The sequence below is a fragment of the Aureobasidium subglaciale genome (assembly GCF_000721755.1).
Source record: "Aureobasidium subglaciale EXF-2481 unplaced genomic scaffold scaffold_9, whole genome shotgun sequence".
NCBI classification, from domain to species: Eukaryota; Fungi; Ascomycota; class Dothideomycetes; order Dothideales; family Saccotheciaceae; genus Aureobasidium; species Aureobasidium subglaciale.
This window is the reverse complement of record NW_013566986.1, coordinates 395,309-410,810: the sequence shown is the minus strand read 5'-3', so window position 1 is coordinate 410,810 and position 15,502 is coordinate 395,309. Positions and strand designations below refer to the sequence as shown.

Below are 15,502 nucleotides of genomic sequence, written 5' to 3'. Positions count from 1 at the left end.
ATCTGCCGTTCAACTGCTTATGTATGGCAGAGCGGACGGGATGCCCAGTTTTCAGCTGACTGTGGCCGTACGTGCTTGATGGAGAAGTGGAAGGCAATAACAATACGCGGGATGCTTGATGGCTTTGTTAACGTCATGACACTGTGTGACTGGGAGCGGCGACGATGGTAAAGGCCAGAGCCAGGTACATGTCCGGCACGTTCTCCAATGACTTCGCGAAAAGGACTCTTTGTGGAGGACAAGAGTGGTATATCATATATCAGGGAGGGCGTGAAAGTGATTTGTTCCGACGTGATGGCGAAGTTGACGCGAAGATCGCGAGATTAAGTTTTGATGTCAAAAGAAGTAATTCTTGCGATCTCAATGCTCTACGAAGTCGTCTGCCCTGACAAAGGCGAGAGAGGCTTCTGTCAAAGCGTTCATTTCTAGCATGTGAATGCGTGCGTATACGGCAAATTGAAGCGAAGTTGAGATACATGGAGAGGTGGAAGGTGCAAGGGAGTTCAGGAGGTGCTTCTAGGGTGGATTTTCGAAGGGCTTGGCAATCACATGCAAGCTTTCACGTGGGAACGATGATGGAATGGCGCGTTTTATCGTATGACAGCAACCAATGGCCGCGACATGTCTGAAAGTCTTTCCATAGCCTCGGGCTGCTCTTCCCTGTCGTGTGACTTTCAGACTTTTGGCGTCTGTAGAGGGGTTAAAATTATATACATATACAAGCAACAAAGGCGAGGAAAAGACTTGGACGCGGACTTTGACTTCACTCAGCCCAACGCTCGTCGACTCGGGGGCTGAAACCAACATAGCCTGCCTCAAACACGTATTGACTCGACTCTTACCCACGACCCTCGTACATAACACGGAGAAAGAGATAGGGACAAGAGAGGGAGCACTTCCAACATGGCCGTCAACATGAACACATCACAATTGCTCGAGCTGGACGTCGACCGGCGAGCCACATCCCCCACGCCCGGCACGTCACTACCCGAAGACGACGGTATGCGCTCACTCCGCCTAAAAATGCATGAGATTCGGAACCTGGCAGCGTCAACCGAAGAGAAGGCAAGAGCAATGCACTTGCTCATGACAAGAGACTACATCACAATGAACAACCCCGATCACGACATGCCCGACCTCTTCCACCAAGGCCCGCTCTGTCACCCTGCCCGTTCAGCAGACAACCCCTACAACATCACTCCAGAAGACCTCGAACCCAGCTACTGCCCCGATCATATCAATGACGAGGGAACCGGCCTCGGATGCCCTCACTACAGCCGCAACGTCAAAGTACAATGCTTCGATTGCAACCAATGGCACCCGTGTCGACACTGTCACGACGCTTCACCCACTCTACCCTTTCCTCATGGCCTCAATCGTAAAATGACACGCAACATGCTGTGCATGCTCTGCAGCACTCCACAAACTGCTGGCCCCACATGCACCAACTGCGGTATAGACTCTGCCTATTACTACTGTTCGAAGTGCAAGCTGTGGGACAATGACAGCACAAAGAGCATCTACCACTGTGACGACTGTGGCATCTGTCGTCGCGGTGAGGGCTTGGGAAGAGATTATGTCCACTGCAAACGGTGTAATGTCTGCATCTCCATCTCTACCAGTAGTACCCATCCATGTGTCGAAAGGGCTACAGACTGTGATTGTCCTTTGTGCCTAGACTACCTCTTCTCATCATCGCTGCCGGTAGTGAGTTTGGCTTGTGGCCACTATATGCATGGGAGATGCTACAAGGATCTCATGCATGTCACATATCGCTGTCCCGTATGCAACAAATCTGCCGTCAACATGGAGCTCCAATGGCGAAAACTCGATGACGAGATACGTCTGCAACCGATGCCTGAGGACGAGTTTGAGGACTCTACTGCTGCGAAAGAGAATCCAACGCATCGTCGCGTACCTCGAAAAGTATTTGTAGGCTGTAACGACTGTGGAGGAAGAGGCTGGTCCGCCTTTCACTGGCTCGGTCTGAAATGCCCACACTGCGACGGATACAACACAACTCAGACCGCTCAACTAGGCTCCGAAATTCCCGGTACACGACCCATCGTTCGTCGTCACGAGTTTGCTGGTGTAAACGCCCTGCCATCCGTCGTGACAGGCGACGAAGAAAGAGCAGATAGTGCATACGGCCGCCCAGCCTCTCCAGCACAAATACCCATCCCCCAACAATCACAACAACAATTACCAGTGCAACAAGCAGTTTTTGCTCCCCACTCACCCACAGGACGAAGCTACTTCCTCCAAGCCGAACAGGAAGAAAGCACTCGCAATACCGAGCGCGCATTGACCGCCGGTGACGCGTTCAGAAATCTGCCCTACGATATTCTACAACGCTTCAGCAGAAGTCTATCGCCTATGCGCTACTACCTCGAAGGCCTAGATGTCAGTGGCACAGCTTCTCAACCACCCACACTAGAAGACCAGGCACAGAAAGACGAGGCACAGCTTAAACGACCACAAACCGCCGAATCGCGAGAAGGCAGTTTCTGGGGCGAAGGCAATGCAGGCGTTTTCTTCGGTGACATTTCAGAATCTGATGAGGAAGAAGAAGATGATGATGGAGAAGAAGATGAGGATGAGGAAGACGAAAGTGAAGATGAGGAAAGCGATGATGATGACGATGGAGTCGGCAGTCAGTTTGGGGATCGCGACGCTTTTCCAGTGGAAGATGAGGACGATTTGAGGTTGCCTGGGCATATGTGAGCTGGTTCCTGCGAACGGAGGGTAAATTTAACAAGCATGTAGGTATTCTTGGCGATTTGCATAGCGTTGCGACTTCCATTATGAAGATTGTATTTTCGAGCTGACGATGACTTCGCGCAGTCACTGTTTGACTTTTGTGAAATGAATCGAATACAAGCCATGTTCTTATTCCTCACTCACGGAATCGTCGTTGACATCCTGTCTCATCACTCGCCCTCGCGATGCTCATAGATCAAATCGACATGTTTGACAGGATGCAGCAGCATTCCTGGTAAACACATCCTCCCCTCCCCTTCCACCTCCTCCATCTCCCCACCATCCCCATCAACTTTATACCCCAACCATCTCTTCCAAAGATTACCTGGAAAGCCTGCATGATAATACCACGTCGTGCCCAAGAAATTATGCTGCCTCTCATCACTGAAAACACTTGTTCTTGCTCCTCCTGAAGCTCCGTGAAGACCGTTATTGAAGACGGCGGCGAGGTAGGATGTTGGCCAGCGACGGTCTATGTAGACTGGATGAGGTGCGTAGACTGCTTTTAGACCGTGGTGCAGGGCGCAGGAGCCGGGCCACATTTCTGAAAACATGCTGTGGCGCATGAGGGCCGTTTCGCGATGCATGGTTTCTAGGAGGCGGTGGGAGAGACGGGATGCTGTTATTATGGCTGTGCGGCGGGGAGGGAAGCCGGCGGAAGTGTTGTAGCCTGTGACATCCTCCGCGAGGATCCAGTTCGTGGCGTGAGGGTCAAAGAGAGGATTGAAAGTTATGAGATCGGCTGTTTCACCGACGCCCCAGGAATAGTTGTCTTTGTCTGGTGTGGTAGGAGGAATGGGGTCGTTTTCTGTTTCGAGCTTGTCGCCTTCGCCGGTTGGTGGCATGGGACCCCAGATGGAAGGGGTGCGAATTTGAGTGTTGTCATTGCCGGGTACCTTCTCGTACATGCCGGCTTTGTGGGCCGTGCCGTGTTCGGTCTGTACACGAACCATGTGTTTGAAGTCGTCCCATGAGCCGTGCTCTGCTGGAATGTAGAATCTGCCGTTGCGCTCCCAAAGGCCCTTACGAGGTTGTTGGTCTGCCCACTTGCCGACCTTGTCGAACAGATGGTAGAAGTGGCCAGTATAGCGGATGTCCATCTCCCAGTGCCAGAAAAGGTCATACTCGGGGTGCATATGCGCAAAGTATGATAATGGCATGTTGGTCGATCGGTACGCGCCATGGATTGGCAAACCACGATAGTTCGTTTCTGCTATACCTCCGTAGATCAGGCTCATCTGTCGCTCTGACCAAAGAGTTCCCATACCTCGGAACTCCAGAGGAAGCGAGTCATTCAAGACGCGCTGATAGGTAAAGTCGTCACTCCAGATGGGCATGTCATTATCCTTGACGTGAACCAGGAAGTGGACGGTGTACTCGCCGCCCGATTGGAGGGAAAGCTCGTTGACGAGAGCACGTAGGTAGAACAAATCCTCGTCATCATATTGGTAGTCGTGCCATGTTCGAATGACGACAGCTTGTCTGGAGAGCAGCTTCTTCTCTTGCTTCTCCTCCCTCTTGGGCTTGTCGTCCTCAGGGCTTCCAACGGGCATGTCGGTGAAGAAATGGTTGCGCGCCTTGGGAAGTGGCTTGAAACGGTTCTTGTTCTTCTGAGCGCACTTCTGTTGAGCCTGAGCCCAGTTGACCTCACGATAGTCAATCTCGGTCTTGCCGCCCCAGACTTGGTCGGAACCTTCGCGGTGACCGTCCATACAAGCACCACTGCCGCCCCATCTCTTACTGTAGCCCAAGCCGTAAGGGCCGAGTCTTCCATAACGATCAAAACAGACGTCAGCGTCCAAGCCAAACATGTCATATGAGCCCATGACAGGTTCAGGGAAGCCCTGGGGCGCGCCCGGGTAAGCCAGGAGTTGTGGAACACTGCTCTTTCTGTCTTCGTTGATATAGCACTCGGCGAGACCATCTTGTTTGACTGGATTGAATCTCTGGCCCTGCGGCACATCTCTCTTCTGGAAGCCCTTCTCATCTGATGGAGCAGTCTGCTCCTTTTGATCCGTCTGTACCGTAGACTCCAAAGTGTTGTTATCTGGGTCGGGATACTCGGGCTTGTTTTCTGCGCGCGAGACCAGAGTCCGAATACCGCCATGATAGCGTTTCAAGAATGGAAAGTTCTCCCATGTCGGCGGGCGGGGCGGTGGTTTTGATGCGCCAGATCGTAATGACGCTTCAGAGAGCGCACTCAGGCGAGCCAATGTGAGGCCAAGTCCTACGAGGATGAGCACAATGACCAGGGTAAAGTATCGTGTGAAGCGACGCGGAGGCAAGGGGTAGGACGGTGAACTGCGAGCTCCTGAGGCGCGTCGCAACATCGGTGTCGCATTGGAATCTGAGGCGCCATCGTCGTCTGACAGGCGCTCCTTGTCGCTGTCAACCCATCGTCCGTCGAGCGCCGTGTATCCAGCTCCCTTGTCTTTGCGCTTCGGTATACGGAAAGGCATCGTTCAGGCCATCCGACGATACGATTGTTCAGTCCGGACGTCACGATAGCACGCGCACAGACCTGATTCAAGTGACTTTGTCGATTCGATATCTTGGTCTGCTGCGACAAGCTATTCTCACGGGATCATCGAGCAGAAATTCAAAGCGGAGTGTCAGAATTACTGGTGTCGTTTGGCGAATGGTGTTCTACACAGAATTATCTGGCATTGCCGTGTTGACTCTCGATTGTTTAGCGACCGCCATGGTGCTCCTTCCAAGTCTTGGCTGCTTGCTGTCGCCGTGGGGACTCTGATGAGACGCCGAGAAACTCCACCTTCTTGCACTACTATGTCGCGACTCTCTTTCTTCGTCCGTGACTTCGAAGCGGGACGACTTTCTGTGCCCATCGTCTCGATGGGCCTTACTGCAGTCTACGATACTGTTGAAAGGACAAGAAAGTCTAGCGCGCTCAGATATCATGCTCCTCGTCGCCCGCTTTTAGCCGCCAACTCAAGCCAATCGTGTGTTCGCAGCTCTGCACGCCCAACTCCATCATAACCATCAACTCCACTATTCATACAACCATACGATCATCCCTTGTATCTGGAACACGACACCTATTACATATAAAGTAGGCTGTTAGACTGCTGATAATGTATCAATTCGTCCTTCTCTTCTCAACTGTACTTCTGGCCTGCACGACCTGGATCACCATGCATTATTTATATTCATTTCCTATCATCTTCTCCTTTGCTGGCGTCGCTGTATCTGCCTCGAACTCGACGGTTGACCTTTCATGGCATGCACCTTCGTACAGCAAGCTCAATGACCTCAATTTGGTCATCAACGGTACCGACGTCTTCGGCTTCGTCTTCAATTCGTCAAAGACCCCGGCAGGGCTGCCTTATTGTAAGTCACGTCTAAGATAGCATAAGTTAGCATATTACGACGGTAGGACAGAAACCGCAAACGTAGTCGAGATTGAGCAATCTTTGAGCAGAGTCACCAACCGCTCGTTGTTGACGCAAACTATCGCTCTGTCGTGCACCATGGCTTTATAGCCGACCTAGTCCATATCGAACAAATGCTGACACTCGCAGCCACTTACAATTGGTGCAACATGCCTCATGTTCGCTCTTCGGAGTATTCCAAAGTCAATTCCAGCTACAAGCTCGAATACGTCCATGTGATTCATCGGTAAGTAACACGAATACTGGCGCTTGCATGCCTAGAAGATTTATACTCACGTGTGTCCCTTCTTGCAGCCACCATAAGCGTACACCTTATGCGTCGAACACATTCCCTCGCGAGTCGTATGCATGGGATTGCTCTGACGAAGGGCTCTACTATCATGCCGCACCTTTCACTGGTGCCAACGCTTATTCGTCAGCTGCCACGTATTGGAGCGTCTTCACTTCTCCGTCCAATCCTTTGGCTCCCCAAGGCTTCAATGGGACATGCCAATTCCCTCAGCTCACCTCGGGGGGCTTGGACGACAGTCGGCAGCATGGCAAGGATGTCTTTGGTGTATACCACTCTTTGCTGGGGTTCCTACCTGGGCATTACGACTCTAAAAAGATGCAATTCCGTGTCACGAACAACGTCATTACCTCCCAGGTTGCGAGTAATCTGATCCCTGGCATGTTCCCTTCGCTGGATGGAAAGAGCGTGCCACTTTTGATTCAGCCCAGCTCTGTCGATAGTCTGGAACCTGGCTATACATGCTCCTCTGCTTCGTCTCTCTTTTCGTCATATGGAGCCGGCAGCACCAATGCAAATTGGACTGCACATCTCACTGCGTCTTCTGGTCTCGTGCGTACTCTCGATGCCATCTCGGGTATTTCGTCCAGCGCGACTGATTGGCATAAATCATGGGATCATTACTTTGACAACCTCTCTGCACGTCTCTGCCATGCTAAATCTCTGCCATGCAACAGTACTACTGGCACTTGTGTCACTCAGACTCAAGCAAACGAGGTCTTCAGACTAGGCGAGTACGAATACAACTACCTATATCGTTCTGCTGGACCTCAGACTCTTGAGTACGCTCGTCGCAGTTATGGCATCTGGGTTGCCGAGCTAGCAGACCACCTTCGCGCGGCACAGAACTGCAGTAGCTCAGTCATCTACAGACATGACGTCGCTCATGATGGCAGTATTTCTCGCTTGTTGGCCTTGTTGCAAATCCAGGAGATGGTGTGGCCTGGCATGGGTTCAGAAGTCATTTTCGAGCTCTACTCGAAGCACAATGAGTGGTTTGTTCGTGTGCTTTGGGGTGGACAGGTCTTGAAGAGCTCAAGTCCAGCTCTGGGTCATGAAGTCGACATGGTGCCGCTGAACAGTATTTTGGCATATTTTGATGGATTGGTTGGACGTGGTGCTGCTCTGATTCCTGGTCTCTGCAACCAGAGTTAAGCTAGTACCAGGTGGTGACATAAGCATAATCATTGTTCATTCGCACACGGTCAGGAATGTAGTTGGTGGTATTTGTTTGTCCCCAACGCAAGAGTACGGACCTCATACAAAAAGATGTGAAAGCTAGAGGATGTGCTTTTGCTTCGAGAGTACCGGTCTCCAACAGCCAATAAGGCCTTGTTCTTCGTGACCTCGTATCCTGCCGAAGTCGCGTCGCTTTGATACTTTGAAGATAGACATTTCTCAGCTCAACGAGATGCAAATGTGCAGAAGCTGGGCTCAAGAATGCCCATATAGCGCGCAAGATCTCTGCCGTGTAGACTAAAGCGACCACCTTCAGCCTAGACTCGAATGTCCGGCTTGTCTATTCTCTCCCGCCTCAAATCCTTATTATGCACCCGCGGGTTCTGGCTTTTTTTTTTTGGTCGTAAGGTTCCTATTGGATGCGAGGAAGCGAATCTTGCTTTTGTCCAAGCGGAGTCTTCTAGGGATCACAGGAGTATGGAGGGAGAGTTTTGCTATACCCAGCACTTTGTTCACATCGTTTGTTTCTTGTTTTGCTTTCACAATCGATCTGCTTTCTGCATCGCGAACAACCTATGCTCATTGACGCATCATCATGTTAATGTGAGACAAGACACAAGATAACAATAGACTCACAATGAATAGGGTTGGGCTTATATATTCGAGACCATAAGGTGAGGCTGAGCTGATTGGTTATTCAATTGTTTGCATAATGACTTTATGCACAGGGACCTCGGAAAGTATGATGACTCGATTTTAGACCAAAGACCGGGTATTCTCTTCTGTATCAAGTGGTTCTGTTGGAAGTAGGAGACATGGAGTGTACTCGAGTGCTCTGCCATGGGTAATCACCCGAGATGCAGCCGAAACTTCCTACATACATTCTCTCGACTCCGATCGAGCTTCGCCGGTGACTTCTCGTACAACGCGAAGCAGGGCAATTCCGACATCCTTTGGGGAGCTGCCTGGACATGAGTAGCTTCCAAGCCTGGTCGAGAGTACTACAGTGTACCTTGTGCTCACCGCCCTCAGGCAAACCATTGTGGCTTGGCACTAGAAAGGAGACAATTTCCGCCCCCTCGAGCGACGTAATTGTGAAGATTTGATCGGACGTTCCACGACAACCGAACAAAAAAGGCAACATGAAGTCCGAAAGCGCAATGATAGTGGCCGGAAAGATCTGCCTGCGTTGTGGAAAGAGCTATCGGACGCAATTGCCTTGTACAGGTAAAGGAGCAACTCTCGGCACGCCAACGTCCAAACGCCTCGTTCACCACCAATGAGTTAATCTGGGGTTGCAGACACCACCCCCCGCCATTATGATCCCCATGGTGAAGATAAAAATGGTGGGGCAGAAGACAGGCTAACTGTGTCAGGAGTCGGCAAAGGTTGAGCCTGTTCAGTCGCCCGCTCAAAGTTACTACGATGGGAGGAAGCATGCTCTATTCAGTTCTTGCAGCTTTGAGATGTAAGAGAGTTAAGTATATAGAAAGACTCTTCGCTTCCGTCCTCTCAGAAGTACCCAAACAATCCTCGTTGTCTTTGACATCCACAACTCAAAATGTACGGACTTCTCTTTGGCGTATCTGCAATCTTCGCAGGCCTCTTCTTCATCGTCACGAAATGGACTTTCGACTACTTCAAGGACCCTAAGGGTCTGAGAAGATATCCTAATATGCATTTGCTTTCTGGTATTTCGAACGTACCGTATATGCTTCTCTCGGAGAAAGGCTTCCGATCAAAAAAGCTGTTCGAGCTACATTCTTCTGGCATGCCGGTCATCAGAACCGGACCTAATTCTCTATCGTACGGCGACACTAGAGCCATCAAGGACATCTACGGACACAACACCAAATGCACCAAGGATGAGCAATATGTTGTCACGGCTGGCACTCACTACCATCTGGCTGATGTTGTCGACAAGAAGGAGCATCAGCGTAAGCGCAAGGTGCTTTCTTCAGCCTACGCATTGAAGAATCTCGAGGAGTGGGAGTTTAAAGTCGCCGACAAGACCATTCGTCTCATCAATCAAATGGACAAGCGATGCAGTGATTATGGTCACGACGAGATTGTCGACTACAAACCCTGGCTCAACTACTTCACACTCGACGCCATCGCTGATATCGGCATCAGTCACCGTCTCGGCTTCTTGGACCAGGGTAGTGATCGTACAAAGTCTCTTCGTTGGGACGGATCCAGCTTCGAGTCAAATTACCGCGAGTGTCTGTATGCCAACTCCCAAGCAAACTCTGTCATCGGCTACTGCTACGACTACTACAAGCAACTGGTCAAACTCAGCAAGTGGCTCCCACACTACAATCACCTCTGGAAGCTCAACGAAGGCTGGGATGGTATCGTCCTGAATCTCACCACAGAACGCCTGAAGCGATACCAGGCAGGCGAAAAGCTCGACGACTTCTTCGAAGCCATGATGCACGACAAAAATGGCGTAGCAAACAACCTCGAGTTTGGCGAGATCGCTGCCGAAGTATCCATCATGATGAACGCCGGATCCACAACGACCGCAATCGCCATGACTAACGTCATGTACTGGCTTCTCAAGCACCCTGACTGTATGCAAAAGCTTCGCGATGAGATTGATGATGTTCTTGATGAGGAGGAAGTCATTGCCCCATACGAGAAGGTCAAGTACCTACCATACCTTCGCGCCTGTCTCGATGAATCTCTACGTATCTTCCCGCCTACCTCGCATGGTCTCACCCGCGCAACACCACCAGAGGGAAGTGTCGTCTGCGGCGAGTTCGTCCCCGGCGACACCACCGTTTCGATCTCAGCCTTTGTCGCTCACCGCGACCCCAAGATCTTCCCCGACCCCGAGAAGTACACGCCCGAGCGCTGGCTGGGTGAAGCTGGCAAGGAGCTGGGACCTTACTTTGTGGCCTTTTCGGCGGGTGCTAGAGGGTGCATTGGTCGCAACATCAGTTATTTGGAGCAGACTGTTGTGTTGGCGAGTATGTTGCATAGATATGATTTCGAGCTTGCGGACCCGGCGTTTGAGCCAGAGAGACATGAGTGGAATAACCTACATCTTTCGGAGTTGCCGGCGAGGATCAGAAGGAGGATGAGAGATGTGGTCTCTGAGAAGCCTGCGGTCATGGCTTGAGGTGTTCAATACGCTATCTCATTAGTTTAATGATTAGATACTCTCCAAATTCCCAACATTGATGCAGGCTTGAGAACGATGCAGCGTTTGCAATTATCAATGTTATCCACAACGCCACTTCACATCCGCTTCCTCTCTTGGGCTCAGGCTTTGATGAGATCAGATGCACGTAGGTGTGACAATTAGAACAAGAATGGCAGGGCGACATCGGCAGCCGCAGCGCAAATTATGCAGTGCACAAGCCACAGATCACGTGAAGCCGGCGTTATGCAAGTGAAACTGAAGTCATCGTCAGAAAGAATCGCCAGCGACAGTAGACCAGACACAAACGACACAATGAGCCTTTTCGCAACATCAAGGGCGCTCGCCTTCCGCCCACGGGCATTCGCAACGATCCAGAGCCCAATCGCAGCATCATGGCGCCGCGGCTACGCGACCGATCCCAAGCAAAGCGGAGGCGCTGGACCCAACATGAACCAGCAAGAGCACATCAGTGAGGAAGCAGCAAAAATTGCAAAGATCCAGGGTGAAAAGGGCCCGGATTTGGAGCAGGGTACACCAGTGCAGGAGGTACGTCAATGGCAGAGCTGGGACAAGGAGAAGCGGCGGAACTGACGATGCGCAGCTCCTCGAGGAAGACAAGGAAGCACAGAAACACGCACCCCAAGTGCTCAAGGACAGCATCAAGGCTGGCACTGCCCACCCCAAGCCTTCGGGAACCCGCTCATTCTCGACCTTCGCACGCCGTAACCAGGAGCTGAACGAGTTCAAGGACGACACATTTGACGATTCCCTGATCGCAAACACAAACTTTGGTACGCCCGAACTTGCTGTGCCGGCAACTCCTGTCACGGCTACACCTACTGGTCACAAGTTTGGTCTCCCCACTCTGCCGTTGCCTAGCAATGCCCACAAAGACTACCGCTACGACCCTGTCGTGCGACAGTTCACAAACTTGATGATGCAGCATGGCAAGCTTAGTGTCGCTCAGCGCAACATGTCTACCATCCTGACACATCTGCGCACCCAGTCTCCTCCAAACTACAATCCTAGTAGACCTCTGCTGCCCGGTGCTCGTAAGTCCACCCTTCAATCCGTTCTACACTCATGGAGTCCGAGCTAATAACATACGCCTTGCCACAGCCCCACCATCCCACCTTCCTTTGAACCCTGTCCTTTACCTCACACTTGCTGTCGACAGCATCGCCCCTCTCCTGCGCATTCGCTCGCAACGTGGTGCTGCCGGTGGTGGTGTCGCTTTGCAAATTCCTGTCCCATTGGGTCTCCGTCAACGTCGTCGTACTGCTTTTGAATGGATTCTGGACGCTGCTTCCAAGCGCAAGTCGCGTGGTAGCGGTCGCGACATGTTCGCTCTCCGTGTTGCCGAAGAGATTGTTGCCATCATCGAGGGCCGCAGTTCTGCTTGGGAGAAGCGCACCGGTATCCACAAGATCGCTACCACTGCCAGAAGTAACCTTAACACCAGAGGTGGTGGCCCCAGAAGGTAGATGGTCTATGACCTGACGCCTACGACGAGGATATGAATATCGTCCTTCTTTCTCCATTCCACAACTCATACTGCCGTGCTCTATATCCCAGTAACGCGAGCCTGTACACTAGTCTGATTCCATTCTCTTGTATCCACTTTCTGCAGAAAAACAAGTTGCACAACGACGCATCTTCTAATCAACACCAAACCTCTCATATTGAACCTATACTGTGTTGAAGGACTGAAGCATCGTCACGATCAGTCATCGCGTCTTGTCTCTCACTCGCTCTTGTTCGCGTCTTGCTTCTGGCTTTGACAGCCATCTCGCAATTCTTAATCTGATCCCGGTACTAACGCGGCATTCGGCGACGGGAATGAGCCAGTCCCCCAGGAGCAATGTCGCAGGCAACTTCTAGAACAACCAAAAGCACAAGCGACAAGCAAAGACGGCACATTGGCAGATTTGACTTTGGGCTGCGCCGTTGTTGATGCCAGGATACAGAAGCAGTAATTTACTCCGGAAAGCGGAGCCCCAGACAACCGTACCCCGCAGGCAAGTGCACGAAGTTTTGTCCGGCTGGAAAGTCAAGGGACTTGAAACGCAGACACGATGTGACTTCCACCTTGACTCGGCGAGTGAGCCCGCGGAGCTACTATCTTGGTAGGCAGTAGGATGTGGAAATGTGATCCGATGATGTTGCAACGAGTAACATACATAAGAGAATGTAGGTCTTGATCTTGCGAACGGCCATTCTTTCGAAGCCCACCACTATCCTACCGTTCGTACCCTTTCATTCTTCCTTTCACCTGTCCAGCGGAGCACGCCAGTATGACGACCGCTTTTGCCAGTACGCCGGTACTTAATAATGTCTTTACACATCTATCGAAGAACGCCGGCTTCGAAGACATAGCCGCGATGGCTCTGGTAGGAGCTGCCAGTGCTGCATATATGTTCAAGGGAACATTATGGGACAAGCCAGATCCTTACCACTACAAATGGTTCGAGAGACCTCAAGAGTTGATGGGTGCAAGAGCTGGTGCTCAGCAGACCCGGAACATTGCCGAGAAGATCGAAGAGACTGGGGCCGACATGGTCATCTTCTGGGGTTCACAGAGCGGCACCGCAGAGCGTATGTCGAATCGTCTTGCGAAAGAGTGTCAGCAACGCTTTGGTCTCAAGGTCTTGTCCGTCGATGCCTCTGACTACGAGTCCTCGACCATCGCTCAGATCCCTAGGACCAAGCTCGCCATCTTCTGCGCCTCTACCTTTGGTGAAGGTGATCCACCAGATTCATACCAGGATCTCTACTCATGGCTCCAAAGTACTTCGGACAGATCACTAGCGGAGCTGAGATACATGGCGTTTGGTCTTGGAAACTCGAATTACAAGCACTACAACGAGGTCATCAAGATTGTAGTGAACCGCCTTGATGCTCTTGGCGCAGAACCACTGTTAGCCACTGGCATGGCGGATGATGCGCAAGGCGAGACTGAAGAGCACTACCTAGAGTGGAAAGAACAGGTCTTCGGAGTATTCAGGACACAACTTGGCTACACCGAGCGAGATCCTATCTACGAACCTTCTCTCAAGGTATTCGAAGACGAGTCGCTCGAGCCAATTGATCTCAATCATGGTGTACCAGCAGACAAGACCTCGGACAGGAAGACCAATACCAGCATGTCTGCTGTATACTCCCTTCCAGTCAAGGGTGCAAGAGAGCTCTTCCAGGTCTCAGAGCATCGCAATTGTATACACATGAAGGTCGACTTCAGCGAACATCCTGAGCTAAAGTACAAGACAGGAGATCATCTTGGAGTCTGGCCTATCAATCCTGATGCTGAGGTCAGCCGACTGCTTCGCGTACTTGGTTTGATTAGCAGGAGACAGATACCAATCACTATCCTTTCGCTAGAGGAAGATGTCAAAGTCAAGGTGCCGACTCCTACGACCCTTGATGCGCTACTTAGCCATTATCTCGAGACATGCGCTCCGGTCTCTAGAGAGACGATCGCTTCGCTTGTCCAATTCGCACCAACTTCGACTGCCAAGGACCTTCTCACAAGATTGAGCGGCAAGGAAGCATATGCCGACTTCCTGCGCTCAAATTACATTAATCTCGGAAGACTTCTCGAGCGCGCAGCCGGTGACGAAGGTGCTTGGAAAGATGTTCCTCTGTCGTTCATTGTCGAGATTCTGCCCGTCATGCAGCCCAGATACTACTCCATCTCCTCGTCATCAGTCGTGCAACCAAGATCAGCAGCCTTGACCGCAGTTGTCTCCGATACTGTCTTTCCTGGCACTAATGAGCGCATTCCCGGTCTGTCCACTAATTACATGCTCGCTCTCAAGGAGTCGCTGGAAGATAAAGGCAAACCCCACCCTCACGGTCTCACGTACCCTCTAGAAGGACCCCAAGAGTCGCTCTCTGGCGGACGGCTACACGCTCATGTGCGCAAATCGACGTTCAAGCTTCCTGCTCTAGCATCACATCCCATCATCATGATCGCCGCTGGTACCGGCATCGCTCCCTTCCGCGCCTTCCTACAGGAGCGAGCACGTATGCAATCCATCGGCCGCGAAGTCGGTCCCACGATTCTCCTCTTCGGTTGCCGCAACGAAAATCAAGACTACCTATACCGTGAAGAGCTCGCTGAGCTAAAAGCACAATTTGGCGATTTGCTCACCCTCGTCACTGCATTTTCTCGTCCTGACAGTGGTGAAAAGACATATGTACAACATCGTGTTGTTGAACATGCAGATGAGGTGTGCAGACTTCTCACTGATGGTAATGCAAATTTCTACATTTGTGGTTCGGCGTCTATGGCGAGAGATGTTTCGAATGAGCTTGGGAGGGAGTTGTGTCAGAGGCAGGGGTGGAGCGATGAGCAGCTCAAGGAGTTTGCGGATAAGCAGAAGAGGTTCAAGAGGTGGCAGCAGGATGTTTGGGGATAGAGCCCGGTATACGTGGTGGTTCTTGAGTTATTCTAGTATCTCATGCTGCGGTTGGTCTACAACTCTAGGAAGGCAGAGTCATTCATCGCTGGGAAGGACCTCCACGGAGTGTAGGTGTCATAATGGATTTCGATGCATCTCGTTCTTTCCTAAAATCCACTGTGCCTTGACATAGCTACTATGCTGGTGGTAATCTCTCAAGGAGAAAGGTTTGATGACAGTAGAATTTACAAATATAGTGATTTATCATCCGAGCCTTCCCTCTCCAAACCATTCGCTGACCACAGCGGGGTCGTTC

The 15,502-nt window shown here is 51.4% G+C and overlaps 7 protein-coding genes across 7 annotated transcripts; 6 read left to right on the top strand and 1 right to left on the bottom strand.

Moving 5' to 3' along the window:
- Nucleotides 1-625: 625 nt before the first annotated feature.
- AUEXF2481DRAFT_39565 (uncharacterized protein) lies at nt 626-2,932 on the top strand. The gene is made up of 2 exons (XM_013488751.1): nt 626-2,762; nt 2,845-2,932. Exon 1 carries the CDS (start codon nt 904-906, stop codon nt 2,722-2,724), a length of 1,821 nt encoding a protein of 606 aa, XP_013344205.1. The 5' UTR covers nt 626-903; the 3' UTR covers nt 2,725-2,762; nt 2,845-2,932.
- AUEXF2481DRAFT_65071 (uncharacterized protein) lies at nt 2,931-5,090 on the bottom strand (the record flags this gene model as incomplete). The annotated part of the gene is made up of 1 exon (XM_013488808.1): nt 2,931-5,090. One exon carries the CDS (start codon nt 5,088-5,090, stop codon nt 2,931-2,933), a length of 2,160 nt encoding a protein of 719 aa, XP_013344262.1.
- An 822-nt stretch (nt 5,091-5,912) lies between these two features.
- AUEXF2481DRAFT_65049 (uncharacterized protein) lies at nt 5,913-7,614 on the top strand (the record flags this gene model as incomplete). Its single annotated transcript, XM_013488805.1, has 3 exons — nt 5,913-6,108; nt 6,300-6,396; nt 6,465-7,614. 3 exons carry the CDS (start codon nt 5,913-5,915, stop codon nt 7,612-7,614), a joined length of 1,443 nt encoding a protein of 480 aa, XP_013344259.1.
- Nucleotides 7,615-7,790: 176 nt separating this feature from the next.
- AUEXF2481DRAFT_683989 (uncharacterized protein) lies at nt 7,791-8,371 on the top strand. The gene is made up of 2 exons (XM_013488893.1): nt 7,791-8,312; nt 8,367-8,371. Exon 1 carries the CDS (start codon nt 7,966-7,968, stop codon nt 8,260-8,262), a length of 297 nt encoding a protein of 98 aa, XP_013344347.1. The 5' UTR covers nt 7,791-7,965; the 3' UTR covers nt 8,263-8,312; nt 8,367-8,371.
- Nucleotides 8,372-8,991: 620 nt separating this feature from the next.
- On the top strand, nt 8,992-11,076 carry AUEXF2481DRAFT_683765 (uncharacterized protein). The gene has a single exon (XM_013488892.1). It carries the CDS (start codon nt 9,200-9,202, stop codon nt 10,760-10,762), a length of 1,563 nt encoding a protein of 520 aa, XP_013344346.1. The 5' UTR covers nt 8,992-9,199; the 3' UTR covers nt 10,763-11,076.
- On the top strand, nt 10,877-12,505 carry AUEXF2481DRAFT_683554 (uncharacterized protein). Its single transcript, XM_013488891.1, has 3 exons — nt 10,877-11,332; nt 11,388-11,838; nt 11,906-12,505. Exons 1-3 carry the CDS (start codon nt 10,991-10,993, stop codon nt 12,268-12,270), a joined length of 1,158 nt encoding a protein of 385 aa, XP_013344345.1. The 5' UTR covers nt 10,877-10,990; the 3' UTR covers nt 12,271-12,505.
- A 326-nt stretch (nt 12,506-12,831) lies between these two features.
- On the top strand, nt 12,832-15,428 carry AUEXF2481DRAFT_39559 (uncharacterized protein). Its single transcript, XM_013488750.1, has one exon. It carries the CDS (start codon nt 13,081-13,083, stop codon nt 15,202-15,204), a length of 2,124 nt encoding a protein of 707 aa, XP_013344204.1. The 5' UTR covers nt 12,832-13,080; the 3' UTR covers nt 15,205-15,428.
- Nucleotides 15,429-15,502: the final 74 nt, after the last annotated feature.